Source organism: Erpetoichthys calabaricus, chromosome 5, assembly GCF_900747795.2.
Source record: "Erpetoichthys calabaricus chromosome 5, fErpCal1.3, whole genome shotgun sequence".
NCBI lineage: Eukaryota > Metazoa > Chordata > Cladistia > Polypteriformes > Polypteridae > Erpetoichthys > Erpetoichthys calabaricus.
Window position 1 is genome coordinate 36,446,026 of NC_041398.2, and position 17,804 is coordinate 36,463,829.

Here is a 17,804-nt window from a genome sequence, read left to right on the forward strand (position 1 = left end):
ACAGCATTGGTCACCATTGACTGTCATTCTAAAATAAGCTTTTTTTTTTTTTTTTTAAATCTCTGCTCTCCATGAAAATTTAATTAAAACGTTTTCTTGTTCCTCACTATAGATTACATGGGGTAGGTAACATTTTTTGGAGTACTTCTTAAGTGTAATTTAGGGGTAGTTTTTGCCTCTGCTCTTATGTTGTAAGATAGCAAGTGCTTAATTCATAATACTATGATATAACCTTGATCTCATATACAGTGTATCTAATTAAACTCCATTAGTACATTGATTACAGAGTAAGTAAACCATGTAGTTAGTTATTATAATTTACTATTTGTCAGAATAGGGTATTGTTTTAAAAAGGAAACAGCTTTTTTTTTTTAATTTACTTATTTGGCTGATGCCTTTATCCAAAGCAACTTACAACATTTATACAATTGGTTACCTTTCTTTTGGTTTTCCCATTGGAGCAAAGGCAGGTCAAATGACTTGCTCATTGTCACACAGTGTCAGTAGTAGGATCTGAACTCTGAACCTCAAGGTTTGAAGTCCAAAGCCATAACCACTACACCACACTGCCTGCCTTTTTCTATGCATTATTTCAGAATAGCATAAGTAGATTCAGGTAAGGAATAGATAGATTAAGATTATGGTGATCTGTTGTTTTAATTCAAGAAACTGAGAAACTTTTTAATTTAAGTGTGTATACCTTTTATGCATTCTGAAGCTAAAAAATTCACATGTATTTTATAAAAGCATATTTCAGAGGAAAATGTGTTTTTATTTAAGTGGAGGAGAACATTATCTAGAGGACAGGATTTTCTTGCATGCATACTCAATTGCACATTTTACTAAATCTATCCAGACTCCTTTGCTCAACTTGTTGTTTTTGCGATATCTGTATTAATTATGAACAAAGATGCCAACAGAACTCCATTTTTCATATACTGTACGGAATTTTCTGGATATTTAGACAGCATGTTCAAGTGAAATAAAAAGGGCTAATACATGCATTATTCATCACAATGTAGAAAACAACCTGTCTTGTTAAATTACAGCACCACTCTACAAAAAAACTACACAAAATAATGTAAAATTACACCACCAGCCAACTCAGGTTCAACTTTAATGCCATATATACACAACACAATGAAAGTCATACTTGCATGTCTGAGACAGACTAGTAATGACATGGGGATAAAAACTGTGCATGAATCTAGCAGAGTAAATACTGAAAAGTGAATGTGCAGATTGGCAAAGGTCTTTAATAATAGTGTTTGCATTTCTACAGAAGTACATGTGCAATCCTAGACAGAAATTAGATGTGCGTCAGGAGTACTCAGTGCCATCTTCACCAATCCTCTGGTATGTGTGCGGTCCTAAGCTAAGCAGGTGCCATACCAGGATGTTATCCATTTACTAGGTACACATTCCATCATATACGTGTAGAAAATAAATGAGTATAAATGGAATCATGTGTGCTTTACTCTTATGTCTACCTAAGTAAAAGCACTAGTGCAGCTTTATGACTAACAAATGTGTTGTGCCTGCTTTAAGTTAACAGAAACTGATTAAATATGACCGGGCAAAGCCAGCAAAGTGACAGATTTAGTTTGTTCTGTTAAGTTTATGTATACTGACTAAGGCAGGTCACATGGCAACATATTCAGTGCCAAAACAAAATTGTGGTTAGCCAATAACCAATCCTATTTAAAACACAATAATAGTAGGGTGGCAAGAGGGAAAGCAAGTTGTTTTAAAGAGCATAATGTGCATTTATTCATTGCTCAGATAAATAATTATGGGTGAAGGTCAAAGGATGGTAGCAGCACCACAGCCAATGTCTTTTGAAAGACATTAATTGCTTGGCAGTAAACAAAGTTAATAATGATAATAATAAAGTTTATTTATATAGCATCATTCATACATCAAAAGGCAACTCAACGTGCTACATAAATGGGTAAAAGAAAAAGCATAAAACATTAGCCTTTACATTCAAAAAATAAAATGATTAAAATGTAGAATGTAAAAAAAAAAACAAAAAAAAAACCACAACAAAAACACATAATAGTAGCCAGTGTGGTGTCCTATGGGGAAGCAGCCTGAGCTCAAAAGAAGCAGAATGCTTAAACAAACTAATCAGGAAAGTCTGCTCTATCACAGGCCAAACCCTTGAAACACTGGAAACTGCTGTGGAAAAGAAGATGATGGCAAAACTGGATGCCATCATGAAAAATCCCCTCCATCCCCTCCAGGAGGCACTCTCACAGAGCACTTTCAGTCACAGGCTCATTCCACTACAATGTGCTAAGAAGCACCTCTGGGAGGCTTTACTGTCCACTGCTATTAGGCAATTCAATGTTTCCATCCAATGTACTCGTTTAGCTTATTTTTATTTATTTATTGATTTATTTATCAATTGATTGATTGATTAGTTGTATTGTCTGTCGTGTGAGTCTGCATTCTTGTTTACATTTCTGCTGCGGTATGCATATGAATTTTCCCTTGGGATCATTAAAGTTTCTAATCTAATAGTAGTTACGTTGCTATCTACCTTATTGTTCAAAATGTTAACTTCTGTTGGTCATATTATTTTAACCAACATGTGCATTAAATTTTTTGATTTTATATTCAGAATTCAACATGGGCCCATCAAACCAGTGACTGACTATTCACAGCTTCATTTTAGGTATGAATATTCTATAAAAGCACATACTGCCAAAAGACTTGACTTTAAAGGACTGGTGGGGAGATGTGAACATTTAATTTAAAGGCAACTATGGACCACTGAATTTAACTGTAATGACTTGAGGAGCACTGTACAAATATACTGGGGAAAATAAGACAGATTAGCAAGAAATGAATTTAGGATTTTGGGGTAAATATTCTTAAAAAATATATCAATAAATTAGGAAAGACATTATTTCTGGAAAACTAGGCCTCATTTTCAAAATTATTTCCATTTTTACCCATATTACTTACTAAAAGAACATCAATTAGGTTTAGTACTTTTACATTAAAACATTTTTAACATGATCACTGAATAATGATTAGCATCAGAGAAATTTCAGAAAAATTCTTACATGACAATTACATTCCTCTAATATTTTATCTTTATTAAGACAAATTTAGAAGAAAGAAAACATTTTTCCAGACAGCCACTTACTGACTCTTCCTAATCCAATTTCAGGTTGAACAGTAGTTACAACCTATTATCAAAGAAAAGGATGCAAATGCAGGAGTCAACCCAGGACATTAAACCAGTCCATGTGCAATACTAGGAACAGAATGAGTCTTTTTTTTTTTTTTCTAAAGACAGAGAATGTATTCCAAGTCCATAAGGCAAATAATTCTAATTATCCTAGAACCAAGACAAATCATCACCTAAAAAATTATGCAACAATATGCAAGCAGGTGTTTGTTATTAAACTCGAGTCTGTGGTTGAAATGAAATTTTCAATTATCAATCCCTGCTATCACTTTAGCAAGCCTCCATATGTCCAGCAGTAGTGAAAATAAGTGGAAAACTAAGTTTTGTGCCGTGTGGCAAGTGATACTGATAGGATACAGTAACATTTCAAAGAATATCTACACTGGCAAACTGTTCCTTTAAGCCCCATGACAGTTATATAAATTGAAGTATTAAGCTATTACAGAAAATAGCAACAAATGAAATGCCAAGCTAAAGCCCTTTATTGTCCGTGCTAAGCGGCTGTGCTCAATCTATCTGCCAACGACAGATACCTATCACCAACTCCCACACACCACATTTAGTAACAGAAGTCTTGAATGTTAGCCAAGAAATTCCCACAGAGGACATAGTGCTCCAGCTATTAGCGTTTTAGGCTAAAAACTTGGCAAGCTTACCTTCAATAGCTGTTGTGCTTTTTCTGATAATTGTATATCACCATCTTCAGCCTAAATTAGGAGAAAACAACAACTGATCATAATATAAATATAAAAAAAAAGATAAATAGTATTCAGAGTAATGAATGTTGCATAATATGATGTCCCAACTTCAGACTGAAATTCAGAGGGGTTGCATCAAGACATACAAGCATTCAAAAAAAATATGATAATCACCATGAGAATAGAAATAAAATCAAAATGGAGAAATTTTGTCAAACTTCAACCTTAAAACAATATATTGATAGATATTATACGACATAAAAATCACCACATTACTAAAGAGGGTTACAAGCATTAAACAAAAGCATAATAAATCACACCATTAATACTGAAGGTTAAAGAGCAGCAGTCCTATAGGTACAAGGATAATTGATCATCAAAAAGGACAAAAAAAACAAAAAAACACATAATAGTAGCCAGAAAAATATACTGTAGCTTTCAAATATTATACAGAGTACACATTTGTTAAGGTATTCATTATTCAATGCTCACCATCCATGAGACAAAGCGAGGAATTGAAGCAGTCAGGATAGTGTAAGAACTTTCTGTGGAAATACTGCCATCTGCAGGGAGTAACAGAAAAAAAAATGAAACAAAATTAAGGAATCTTTTAAATGTTGTAAAACTTCTTAAGCACTTTAAAAGGCACATAACTTCTCAAATTTCTAAAGTAAAGAAGTTCATCCCTATATCTATTTAGTCACTTGTGTCTCAGACCCTTTTTGCTTTAATTCTGAGGCAGACACCCTCACATTCAGAAAACAATTCCGTATTTCAAAAATATCTGTCCTCCAAAGATAAAATTACATGTCCTTTAAGGAACCCCAGTCAACAGCTCTAGAATGATAGCTTAAGACCAATACTTTTACCAAATGTTTCCTGAAAATTTCTCTACTCTGCTTTAAAAGATTTCTTTTAACTGCTTTCAGTTGTCTTGACATGGTACAAACATTACTGAAAATGCTAGTATACTATATATTCTTAACATCAAAAAAAAAGGTAGACTTCTCTGAACTAAGGTGAAGCTAAGGTATTTTTATATCACATTTAACAGAACAGGAACTCTACTTTTGATTCATTACTAAACATATTAATTTAAATTAAAAAATGAAAAGGGCATGGACAGAAATATTAGGTTATGGTTGCCAATATTTTACATCAAAGCCTTTGGAGAAGGCAACTGCCATCAATTGCTTTCTGTAGTTCTGAGTGAGATTTCTACATTTCTTGACTGGTCATCTGACCTATTCTTCTTCAGTTCTCCTACTCCTAAATGTGGCTTTTGGCACTTTCCTCAATTGTTAAAAAAGAATCATGATTTGAATCATAGCATGCCATTTTACAACAGTCCAAAGTTTTCTTCGCCATTCTTGCAGGAGTGTGAATGTCAGAACAAATTGTGAATAATTCAAAATTCCAAGGACTGTTTCTCTCTTAAAGCTGGGGTCTTTCTAGGTCTTCTATCATGGAACCTATTTTCATCCAGACAATGAGGGACCGTATGACTTGCTGCTCTGTTCAATCTTGGGTCAATTTTCTTCGTGAGCCCATGGACTGGGATGTCAACTGTAGTTGTATAAGCCTTACACTTCTTGATAATAGTAGCAAATAGTGGTCAAAGAAACAGAAGCCTCCTTGGAGATGATCTTGTAACCTTTACGTTGACCATACCAGGGTGTTACTGCCTGTCTCTGCTGTTCTTTTACTGGTTTTCTGTGGTGGTAATCTATGCCACCACCACCTAATCAAAGCAAAGTGCAGTCCCTACATTGATGGATTGAAGGCCAGAGGTCCACATGACCATCACTGTCTAATTATTCCAAGTGAAGCCTGAAAACCATGAGGACTAACTCAGATCATTTATGCTAGGTAGAATGCCTAGTGGGGGCTAAGCGGTCTCATGGCCTCAGAAACCTTGCAGATTTAGATTTTTTTTCTCCAGCCCTCTGGAGGTCTTTTACTGTTTTTTTCTGTCTTCCCTGGCCATTGGACCTTACTTTATTCTTTGTTAATTAGTATTGCCTAATTTTTATATTTTTTCTTTCTTCATCTTGTAAAGCACTTTGAGCTACATAATTTATATGAAAATGTGCTTTATAAATTAGTGTTGTTGTTGTCTTGCTTCCTCAGACAATTTTGTTTTTCCTTCTCTTCCATGTTTACTGTGAAACAACACATTTTAGAATTTTTTTTCTCCATTTAAACTGGTTGAATGAGTGATTTCAAGATTGAAGACACCTGTGATAACCATAAAAACACATAAGGATCAGGACAAGATAAATATTTGTTACAACTTCTATAGGATTCCAATAATTTTGACTTAGCCATTTCGAAATATCTTACTAGAAGAAAAAAGGATTGAGTTATTGGCATGGCTTTTTTTGTTCCACTGCTAACTAATATGTATGGATGAAAAAAAGATATTTTAAAAAGATGCATTATTTGAATAAAATGTGCAAGGGTATTTTCAGATACACCTGTATAAAAAAGTAAAACAAAACAAAGTTAGGGGAGCCATAATAATTGTCTGTAATGACTTGCCTAGCTCATTTACAGATAAACAGGATTCCAAGAACGATTCTGAGAAAACCAGGGAGCCAAGTATTTCTCCAAATGCATCTGGAATGTCATATACCATCATAAAAGCCTAAAAAACGAGAAGAATTGAACAGGAATTACACAAATGAGAAGTGTTGACTAAAGGAACTTTCTAAAAGTCTGTTTTTTTTAGGTCTAAGCAAAAAAACACACACCCTGTTGACTGTGCCAACTCTTTGGAAAATTGTACTCTAAATATCAGGTGCTATGAAGATAAGCCAAGCGCTGTTTGGAGTGTATTCTAGTGTCACAGTTTTCAAAAAATATTTAATGCAATAATAGTACCTAAAAAAACTTCTTCTTTACAATCCTTGCCAGTTAATCAAAAAAACTACTAATAATATATTAAATGTCAAGTGTTCCTGAATCTTGTTCCTTTTGACACTGCGTACTGTATATTGTTTGTTGCAATCAATTTCAGAATTTATTATGTATTCATGTACTTCTGCTCAAAATTAACTATAATTTAATCAGGTGACACCCTGCAGTGGACTGACACCTGACCAGGTCTTGTCCCTGCCTTGCGCCCAGTAATTGCTAGGACAGACTCTGGCTGCCCTACAAGCCTGAAAAGGAAAATGGACAGATGGATGGGTTCATCAGGTGAATTATCCTAGATCTGTCTGCAGCCCCTGGAATTATCAGTAGTATGGAGGTGGCTTAAATGTAAATAATCATGCTTTCATGCGTGAAAGTAAATTAAATAAACATTCTTGCCCTGTTTTAATTCACTTGATTTTTAACCATTAACAACAACATGGATATGTAATAAGGTTACAAAGCAGTTGGCTGTTATTGTGCATGTTTATTACACCTCGTCTTCCAAAGGTTCTAAAGAACTGGCCTAAATTTCATTTTTGTATTTACTGGGGTGTTCAACATTAAGCACTTATGGCCTGTTTTCCTTTGTTCAGAACGTCCTAAATTACAGTTTTGAAGTATCGATTTGAATTTTTTCATTCTAAATGTTAACATTATAACGCTTCAAATACTTTTCTCTGAACTATGATTAACCTGCTCCTCATTGGTGATGAAGTCTGTTTCCATAAAGAAATGCTATGTTTTTACTTGATGGGATTATTATAGCTGTAGACAAAGTCAATTTTTGAAAATTCCTAATGCTTTTTGCTTGTCATTGATAAGTAATCTGTGATAGGAAATCCAACCTAACCTCATGCTCTACTGCTATATTAATATCATTTAGGTTACTGGCACTCAAAATGTTGCAAGGTCAGATTGAACTTGCACTGAACAAAAAGGCAGACAAGTGACTAGCAAGTAGATTGTCCACAACAGAAAAAGGCCAAGATAAATGACAAGGGGACATGAACACTCTTTGAAATGTTCAACCAAATTCTTGAAGAGTACACATTGACGCCTTGGGAAATTAGCAAGAAGGCAACTGAGGTGACTTTATTAAAAAAAACAAAACAGTGCCAGTGCCGTGCGTGCCTTATTTTCTTGTTTTTTGTGTGAGAGTCAATCACCTTCATTATAGACACTCTTTTCACCCGATTTCTTAAGCAATAATTATAGTACTAGGGTGTTGTACCGTGTTAGCCATTATGAATGTAGAGAAAAGCCAAGCAAAATGACACCTTTTATTGGCTAACTAAAAAGATTACATTATGCAAGCTTTCGAGGCAACTCAGGCCCCTTCTTCAGGCAAGATGTAATCAATAATTAAGCAATAATTAGCAACTCAAATGCACTTCATGATTCACAGCGAAAAAGTAATTAGTAATAATAAAATATTTTAAAAAACAGCACATATACTACAGACATGCATTCAAGAACTAAATGCAAATCCACTGAAATAACAAATGGAGTCAGTTTCCTACCATTGCCAAAGTAGCATGCAAGTTCCTATCAGCCCCATACACTAGCATGAAGAGCAAGAGATTATTCAGTGTGACTTTTAAAGTGATCAATGAAAAGATAAACAGAATTTCCTGCGACAAGGCAGAGATGCTCTTGTTCATTAAGAAGAACCACCCCATCAAGTTATACCTGCTCACAGTACCAATGTACAGGCTAGGCATGATATCTAGCAACAACCTCTGCATTTTTCCCAGCTGATTCTGGGGTTCATCAGGGGTATGTTCTTGTTCCTACTCTGTTCAACGTTTGCATGGACTGGGTGTTGGGCAAGGTTGTAAGGTCCAGCGGCTGTGGGGCATCTGTGGTGAAGAAAGATTCACGATCTTGACTTTGCTGTGAATGCTGTGATTTTCGCAGTGTCAATGGTGACTCTGATCGGGGGTCTTGAGAGACTGAGCGAGGTATTTGAGTGTCTGGGCTTGTGAGTGTCCTGGATAAAAAACAGTATCCAGGCCTTTAATAACCTCTTGGGCACAGCCATCAGCAGTGGGTCTGTCTGTGGAAAAAGAGTATCAACCTTGTCAAGAAGGTTACTTACCTCGGCAGTGGCATTTGTGTCTCTGGTGACTCTTCCTATTAAGTCAGTAGACAGATTGGGAGAGCATAGGGGGTCATGGGGTGGCCTGAAAGTGGTATGTGGCCACTATGAAAAAGGACGACTGCTATCCAGTGACCTGAGACGAAGACTACACTCCTTTGGTACTGTGTCTCTTTGGAGAATCCTTGGGTACTGCTGGTTTGACTTTGTGTTTGCTAATGGAGTCCCGAATGAGGCACATTACCTGCATTGTGAGGGAGCATCAGTTACGGCACTACGGTCATGTGGCACAATTAACTAAGGGTGATCTGGCTCGCAGGATCCTCATTGTTGAGGACCCAAGTGGCTGGACCAGGCCAAAGGGACACCCACGCAACATCTGGCTGAGGCAGACAAGTGGTAATTTCTAGAAGGTGGGACAGGATCACAAGTCTGCCCTGGAGGGATGCCAACCAGGATCCTGAGCTGTTTCGTCGTGTGGTGGGTGCGGCAAAATGCTGTACCAGTGCATGTTCCATAACCTAACTGGACCTGATGTTAAAAAAAAATAGAATAGAATAATAAACCTCCAGAAAAAAGTTATTTATTTATTTCTTATTGTTATTTATTTACCATTGTACGCTTTTCCATTTTTTAAATGTTCACTCGTCAAGTTGTGGTTATATTTATTCCATGAAGAAAGAAAGAAAATGTTATTATGAGGTATTTAATATTGCAGCCTGTAAAACCAAGGACCACACACCCAGTTTAAATGTGGTAGAGCAGAAGCCACTTATTTTAATGATTAAAAATAATCTGGAAACGTTATTGTTATTCTTAAGCAGTATTGCCTATTCTATCATCATTGCATCATTTTACTCTTTTCTTTCAGTTTTTACTTTTTCAATTATTATTGAATTTGTTCTATTAAAAAGAAAGAGTAAAGTGTTACTTAAAAGCAAAAGCCTACAAAACTTTCTCATATAACAAGACAAATGTGGCAGATGCAATTTATTTTTAATGATTGTTATACAAATACATGTTACACTTCTCTATAATTCTCATCCAGACAGATCAAGTCTTACGTTTCTCTGTATCTTATATACTTTTCTCTGTATTGTATAAATGTGTATATCAGCATCAGAATCGTCAGATAAGTACATTATCGGGAATCGGCACTGGCCCAGAATTTCAATATCGGTGCCTCTCTAAATCAAGTTTACAGGGAAAAGAAAAACATGGTCATGATAAAGCTGATGGATGTGTCCCAGTGGACTGTGTATTTCCTCAACTCACATATTTTGAAGATATGAGTAAACCATTTCCTCCAAACTTTAAGCATATGATCTAGTACTGGAATATAACAATGTATGCCGCAGTGGACTACTGTCTGTTTCAGAAGAAGTTTCTGTCTCTTCTGTCACAGCAGAGTACTCTCACCCACACACCAAAACTCACAGATACAGGAAAAATTAAGACTGTAAATTAAGAATCTAACCAAAGAACCTGCAATTTCAGTTTAGAAGTAAAAAAAGAGTACCCACAAAAACCCAAAGAGGGAAGGAGGAAAAATGCAGACTTCACCAAGACAATGCCTGGTTCAGGATTTACATGTATATTCAAAACTCCTTCAACACTCTAGGACTATGAGGTACCAAGACTGAGAAGTTACAACAATAAACTGCTCAAACACCCAATTCATTTTTAAGTTATGGAGCATTCAAATAAGAGACAGTTTAGCAGGTTTGTGTGTTACATTTTGTAAATTACACAGCAAATGAAGAACATGTGGAGTAGAAAGAAAATTAAAATGTATAAACTTAAAAACATTTTCATGCTTACCATTTTTACTAAGTATTGGCTGCCATCACTTTCCAAAGAAACAACCCTAAAAATAATTAATAAAAGGCATCTATAAACATTGACCAAATAAAATTAGCACTGACTAAGAAAAACAATCATCACAAAATGTAAGAAGGAATGACAAATAACATTCTGCTATAGCTTTTGATTTTACTGTACTATAAAAAAAAAAAAAAGAATACAGTATAACTACAGCAACTTCAGCTAATTGCCTGCTATAAAGTAAGTGCTTATTTATTTAGCCATCTTTGCAATCTTCACATTCCCATCACATCTTTATCAGCTGAGGTCATAAAAAATACACTTACATTGATTCCCAAAAATATTCACAAAGAAATGTCTAATTTGAAGATTATACATTTGGATAATATGTATATACTGAAATATTGTAGATTACTGATGATTACATTTTTATATAGATTTCATGGTTAAGTGCATCAGCACAGCGTTGAATAGGGTGATTTGGTTAGGCAAATGTTCCTTCCTTCATCAATGCTTTACATGTGTTACTCCCCAAAACCACGTCTTTGGTGGAAGATTAAGGACAAACGCTGACCACTAAAAATTATCCTGATATCTAGGTAGGACAAATTAGTGATTCATGTCCAGGATGAAAAAAGCATAGAAGGGAAATTTTAAGTGTTGAAAAGCAGGGACTCCATTCAGCATTTTAGTGAAAAAATCTATAATAACTATTAAAAATCTGTTTTCAATGCAGCGCCCAGAATAAGATGTTTACTATAATTTCAGAACAAGTAAACATATTCCAACTGAGAAAAGTGTCATGACTAAGTTCAACAATTACATTTGTTACATTTAGTTTACAATATCTTAAGGAAAATGTAGGTTTTCAGTAGCCAAAAAGGCCGTATAAGTTCTAGTAATAACTGAGTTTTTCTGAATTGTTGATCAAGTTTAGAAAAAAGAAGAAACAGTAACTGTTATGATAAACGAAATGAAGAGAAAGATAAACAAGAAAGAGCAGATACAAATAAGTACATTTTCAGGCCAGCTTAATTGAATTCAGGGCTCCAGGTGGTTGGATTGTAACACCTGGCCATATTTTGCATAAAGCAAGAAATAAATCTGGATAGGAGTCCTGTCTGAATATGTGCATATGTGGGCAGTATGATAAACTCCCTGGGTCCAATTGTCTATGTAAAATCTAATCTGCCAAAATCTTATTACGTTCAGTACTATTAAGTATGCAAAAGTTATCTTTTACTTGCATCTTCAGCTCTACTGCATTAGAAGAAGTACATTATGCACTTTGTATGGGAAGCAAGATGGTACAATGGTTAGCACTGCTGATTCAAACCTTCAGGGGAACTGGTTTGACTCCTGGCTCAGTTACCATTGCTGTATATAGTGTGCACATTTCATAATGTTTGGGATAAAAGGCACATTTTTCCTTGATTTAGTCCTCTGCTTATATTTCAGTGCACCATAATGCTTGGAACGTAGCAATAGTTGGTATATTAAAGCACTTATATTTAGTACTTTGTTGCATATCCCTTTCATGCAATGACTGCTTGAATTCTGCGATTCAGACATCACAAGGTGTGGAGTATCTTCTCTTGTGATGCTCTGCCAAGCCTCTAATACAGCAAACTTCAGCTCCTGTTTGTTCCACGGGCTTTTCTCCATATGTTTTCTCTTCATTAAACGGAAGGCATGCTGAATTCCTGTGTTGCCTTAGCAGTATGTAGAATGAAGTGTTGCCTTAGCAGTATGTAGAATGAAGTGCCATCCAATGAGTTTGGAGGCATTTACTGGAACTTGAGCAGATGTTTCTATACATCCTAGAATTATTTGTTACACTGCCATCAGCAGTTACATCATCAATGAAGAGAAGTGTGCCAGTACCTGGGGCAGCCATACATGCTTCGGCAGTTTCTTTTCATCTCCACATTTTGCTCTTGGCAACATTTAGGTACAGGTTCATCTTTGTCTCATCTGTCTACAAGACCATTTTCAAGAATTCTGCAAGCTCTTTTAAGTACTTTTTCGTAAACTGTAATCTGGATATCCTATTTTTGTGGCTAACTATTGGTCTGCATCTTGCAGTGTCACTTCTGTATTTTTGTTCATGAAGTCTTTTGTGGTTTGTAGTTTCTGCCTCCTGAAGACTGTTTCTGATCTGTCAGACAGGTGCTTTTCGAGATTTTTCTTTACCAGAGTGAGAATTCTGCTGTCATCAGCAGCGGAGGTCTTCCTTGATCAACCAGTTTCTTTGCGATTACTGAGCTCACCAGTGCATTCTCTGATCTTAATATTTCAGAGAGTTGAATTAGATAATCCTAAGGCTTTACCAATGTCTTCAGTGATTTTGTCCTTGTTTTTCAGACACATAATGGCCTCTAGGTATTTTACGCCTGCACTAATGAAACAAAGAAACACACCAGAATAATCACAAATACCTGTGATGTCAATGTCCCTAACATTATGGTGCTTGGAATGGAGGGCCGTGTATAAAAAGTATTGCAATTTCTACATGGTGTGACCAAAATATATGAAAATACCCTTCAATAAAAGTGTGTAATGTGTACTTTAACCATGTCTGAATTGTTAGATTTATAATTTCAAACTGTGGAGCAGAGGGGTAAATCAAGGAAAAATAGTTTTAGTCCCAAATATCATGGAGGGCACTGTAGGTGCTCCCAGTGTAAGAAGAGATTTTACCCAGATACATCCATTTAACTCCCATATTACAAAGATATACATATTAGATTAACTGGTGTCATGTGCATAAACATAGGAAATGTCTCACGGGTGGTAGTTTGGTTAAAAATAGGGGAAAATTTTGGGAAAAATGGCACTAGTAACACAGTTTGTTTCCTTTACAGAGGAGGAGAGCAACCCTGAAAATTTCTGACATCATATCAGACCAGATGCCATTAGCTATGTCCCCTCCACTTCCTCTCATATAAAACCAGTCTCCACAGAGGAAGTGACTCCTTATTCTGGACTCCACTTCAGCAGAAGTCACACATAATTCTTTCACAGTGAAGAAACCAGACAGTTGGAGGAGCTGCACACCTGCCATGTTTAGCAACTATCTTTACTTTTTGGACACTAAACAGGATGTGCGCTGGAGCCTCAAGTCTTTGTCTGTAGTCTTCTGCTTATTTCACACTAGCCTCTCCAAAGTGATCTTCTATGATTGATAGTGGGTATATATGCATGAGTGTGCCCTATGATAGGTTGACACTTCATGCAGGGTTGGTTTTTGCTTTGCAAAACCTGCAGCAGTAAAAGGCACAAGTACTGGATATGGCAACCCAAAGTACCTGAACAGGAAATGACTGGATTCGGGAAATGAACAAATTTATGAAAGGACACTGTTATGTTTTGATTAAAAAAACAATGTGGTGTGAATTCACGAAAAAGTCATTGCCAAAGACTCTTGGCATGTTTTGCTTTACTCATTGTAACCTTGTGTTGCTACCCCTGCTTATATTACCTTAAAGAGGGCCTGCCCTATTATTAGTAGGGAGATGTTTTTTGTAAAACAGCCAAAAAACGCCATGAAATGTTGAAGTTCGGAACCATCATTCTTTAATTTTACCCACACCAATTTGCATCCATCAGTTTCACCCACTTTAAGGTTGAAGTGTAAAAAAAAAAATCTGCTGTATATTTATTTGTTTATTACAATTATGTGTTAATATAAGTCTGGATTTAGGTAAGCAAAAGTTTAATTCTTCACAGAGAATAAATCACTCTTCCTTTATTATGTTGACCATGACATATATGCATGTATAAAAATACTCACCTTCCTTCATTATCCATAGCTTCAATAAAGAACACAGTTTTTGATCTAAAACAAACAAGTAAATTAAGATTTGAAGTCAATTAGTGTACAATTTCCATCATGCATTATGTCACTGACATATGGAAAATACACTAATGATAAATAGACCATTACCCAAGTTCATTTTTGTACTGTGGAAGGCCATAGCTTTCCAAACTGGCTCGGAATGTTTGTTCTGCCATATCCTTTGCCTGCGGAAGACAAAATGTTTTCATTTGGCATGAAACTGGATGTCTAACACAAACATGATGGGCAGGGACAGTGAAAGTAAAAACAAACTTCTTTTCATAAAGTATATTAATAACACACTAATTAATGTTATAATATTATGGGATGCACATTCGCTTTTAACATCACTGCTGTTCTAGGCAGCTTCTGATATGAATCCCAAGACCTTTTTTGTGTGGCACTGCTTAACTTCCAATTGTACTAAAGGGCTGTAAATATGTGAATTATAAAATCAAATTAATCAGAAAAATAAAACAAAGAAATCACCCTGGTTTGGTAAGCAATGAAAAAACAATCCTGACTTAACTCTTCCCTAAATGCTTTGCTCTCTGCCTCAGTGACTATTAACTACCCTCAACTAAGCAGAAATACTTGTGGTTCAATAGTCATATTTTAAGGTGGAGCTGTTACTATAATTCGTAGCTTTCCAATTCTTCCAAAAATGGAAAGCTATATCCAAGTTTTTATTAAATTTACTTCATGTGTGAATGTTCAAATATTTTTCCAGTTATGACAGAGGTTTATTAGTGCTGTTCTTAACTAATTAAACATGCTGAAACTCCACTATTCTTTGGGATATCCTAAGATTTATAAATTGTTACCTCACCAACAATATTATGATTTATTTCTTTATTCTCTGGTTGAAGAAGAAGGATTTCATATTTTGTGGGGGAAGGGGAGTAAACTGATTAAACAAAGCTCCTTTAGCTAGAGCAGTTTATTATGAAGTATGCAGTAGATGTGAGTATATGCCAAGTTTGTCATTAATTTTGAGTACTACCTCTTGTACAGAGTAAAGCTCACCAGAAATCTAAAAATGGATTCTCTCTCTCAAATTAAACAGCAAGGAACAATGCATAAATATTCATGTTTTAAAATATAGCATTCCTTTTAATAAAAACTCCTTTTCTGAGATGTTAAATGAAAAACCGTTTACCCACCATACCCTGGGATCTTTGAAAGGAAGGGACTTTAAAATATTTTTATATTATTAAGATGCTGTCTGACTTTTAAAGACTCATTAACCTTTCTTCTGGATAGAAACTGCTGGTTAGGTGAAGAAAATTAGGCAGGTTCCTTTTAGCAAAGTTTCTAATTTGAAAGTAGTGGAAAATTGTGTTGATGGGATGTTACATTTGAAGCATAATTGTTCATGAGATGTAAAGACACTCTATACATACAATTCTCTAAGTGTTTTAATCCTGGATACTTTCCAAACATTAAATACTGTGTAGGTTTTAGAAAGTAGAAAAAGGTGATTTTCATGTACATGTACTACAGAGGTGCAAAGCTTCTCTGGCTTAAAGTGCTTCCTGCATTGGTTTCATATTCTGAGTGACTGATGGACAATTTGATTATTAGTATATTGACGATAATTTGTACTTACTGGGGCACAAAGCAGGATATACACTGCCTGGCCAAAAAAAACTCGCCACCTGGATTTAACTAAGCAAATAGGTACGAGCCTCCTATTGGATAATTACTGCATGGGCGATTATCTTTCAGCTGGCAACAAGTTATTTAACCCCAACTGGTGCAATGAGTTGCTTCTCATTTCTTAAACAACCATGTCGAAAGACACATCACGTGGTCGTGGAAAAGATGTTAGTCTGTTTGAGAAGGGTTGAATCATTGGCATGCATCAAGCAGAGAAAACATCTAAGGAGACTGCAGAAACTACTAAATTTGGGTTAAGAACTGTCCAACGCATTATTAAAAACTGGAAGGATAGTGGGGACTCATCGTCTTCGAGGAAGAAATGTGGCCGGAAAAAAATCCTGAATGATCATGATTGGCGATCACTTAAACGTTTGGTGAAATCAAATCGAAGAAAAACAACAGTAGAACTCAGGTCTATGTTTAATAGTGAAAGTAAGAGCATTTCCACATGCACAATGCAAAGGGAACTCAAGGGATTGGGACTGAACAGCTGTGTAGCCGTAAGAAAACCACTAATCAGCGAGGCAAACCAGAAAAAAAGGCTTCAATTTGCTAGGGAGCATAAAGATTGGACTCTGGAGCAATGGAAGAAGGTCATGTGGTCTGATGAGTCCAGATTTACCCTGTTCCACAGTGATGGGCGCATCAGGGTAAGAAGAGAGGCAGATGAAGTGATGCAGCCATCATGCAAGATCTTGGTGAAAAATTAATGCAACACTGGATGGAACTAAATCTTGTGACATTGCAGAAGCTTATGGAAACAATGCCACAGCGAATGTGTGCCGTAATCAAAGCTAAAGGCGGTCCAACGAAATATTAGAGTGTGTGACCTTTTTTTTTGGTGGCGACTTTTTTTTTGGCCAGGCAGTGTATAAAAAGTACAGCAAGATTTTATTTCTATAGCAGACAAGGAATTGTGTATATTCATCAATTTGTGTTAATTCCCAGATCTTAATTGCTTGTAAATTTCCTGCTCAGTAATAAAATTGAAAGTTAGGTACTGCTATACCCCGGTCTGCTTTAGGTCTTTGTACAGTTGGCCAGTGAATGCAAGGCTATAACCGAGTAATTTCTTAAAAAAAAACAATTTGTTAATATAAATGCGGATGCCCTAAAATTGAAAAAGAAACTTGGGAAGGATGTTCATGTTAATAGTATTGATTGCCACTGCTAATGTGAGATGGAGAGTAGACCATCTGTTCACATCTTATTTAATTTTTGTCCATGCTGATAGCAAAACTTAGTTGGAAAAGATCTTTATATTTACGTGTGATGTTTACCCCTAGGTATTTAAACTTAAATGCTAATATAAATTGAATGTGTCCAGTTTAATATTATGTGCTAGAAAGTTCACTGGAGGGAAAAAAAAACATTTTATGCAAATTAATTTTTAGTCCAGATAATCTTTGGAAAATCTGCTGGTGCATTAAGGACTACTGGTAAGGACGTTTGTGTGTCTGACATATAAAGTACCATACCACCTTCATAAAATCATATTTTCTGTTTAAGTCTTTCTCTGGTAATCCCCTTTACCTCTGATGCATTTCGAAAGTGAATGGCATA

General features: G+C 35.6%; 1 protein-coding gene across 2 annotated transcripts in view; it reads right to left on the reverse strand.

Moving 5' to 3' along the window:
* The window catches only part of dnaaf9 (dynein axonemal assembly factor 9), a 172,934-nt gene that overhangs the window by 79,582 nt on the left and 75,548 nt on the right, over positions 1-17,804 (reverse strand). For both annotated transcript variants that reach the window (XM_028801454.2, XM_051928226.1), the window contains exons 14-19: positions 14,688-14,764; positions 14,535-14,579; positions 10,739-10,784; positions 6,442-6,547; positions 4,393-4,463; positions 3,859-3,909 (exon numbers count right to left, since the gene is read on the reverse strand). In XM_028801454.2, coding sequence (XP_028657287.1) covers positions 3,859-3,909; positions 4,393-4,463; positions 6,442-6,547; positions 10,739-10,784; positions 14,535-14,579; positions 14,688-14,764 — 396 coding nt within the window. The remainder of the gene's footprint in view (positions 1-3,858; positions 3,910-4,392; positions 4,464-6,441; positions 6,548-10,738; positions 10,785-14,534; positions 14,580-14,687; positions 14,765-17,804) is intronic.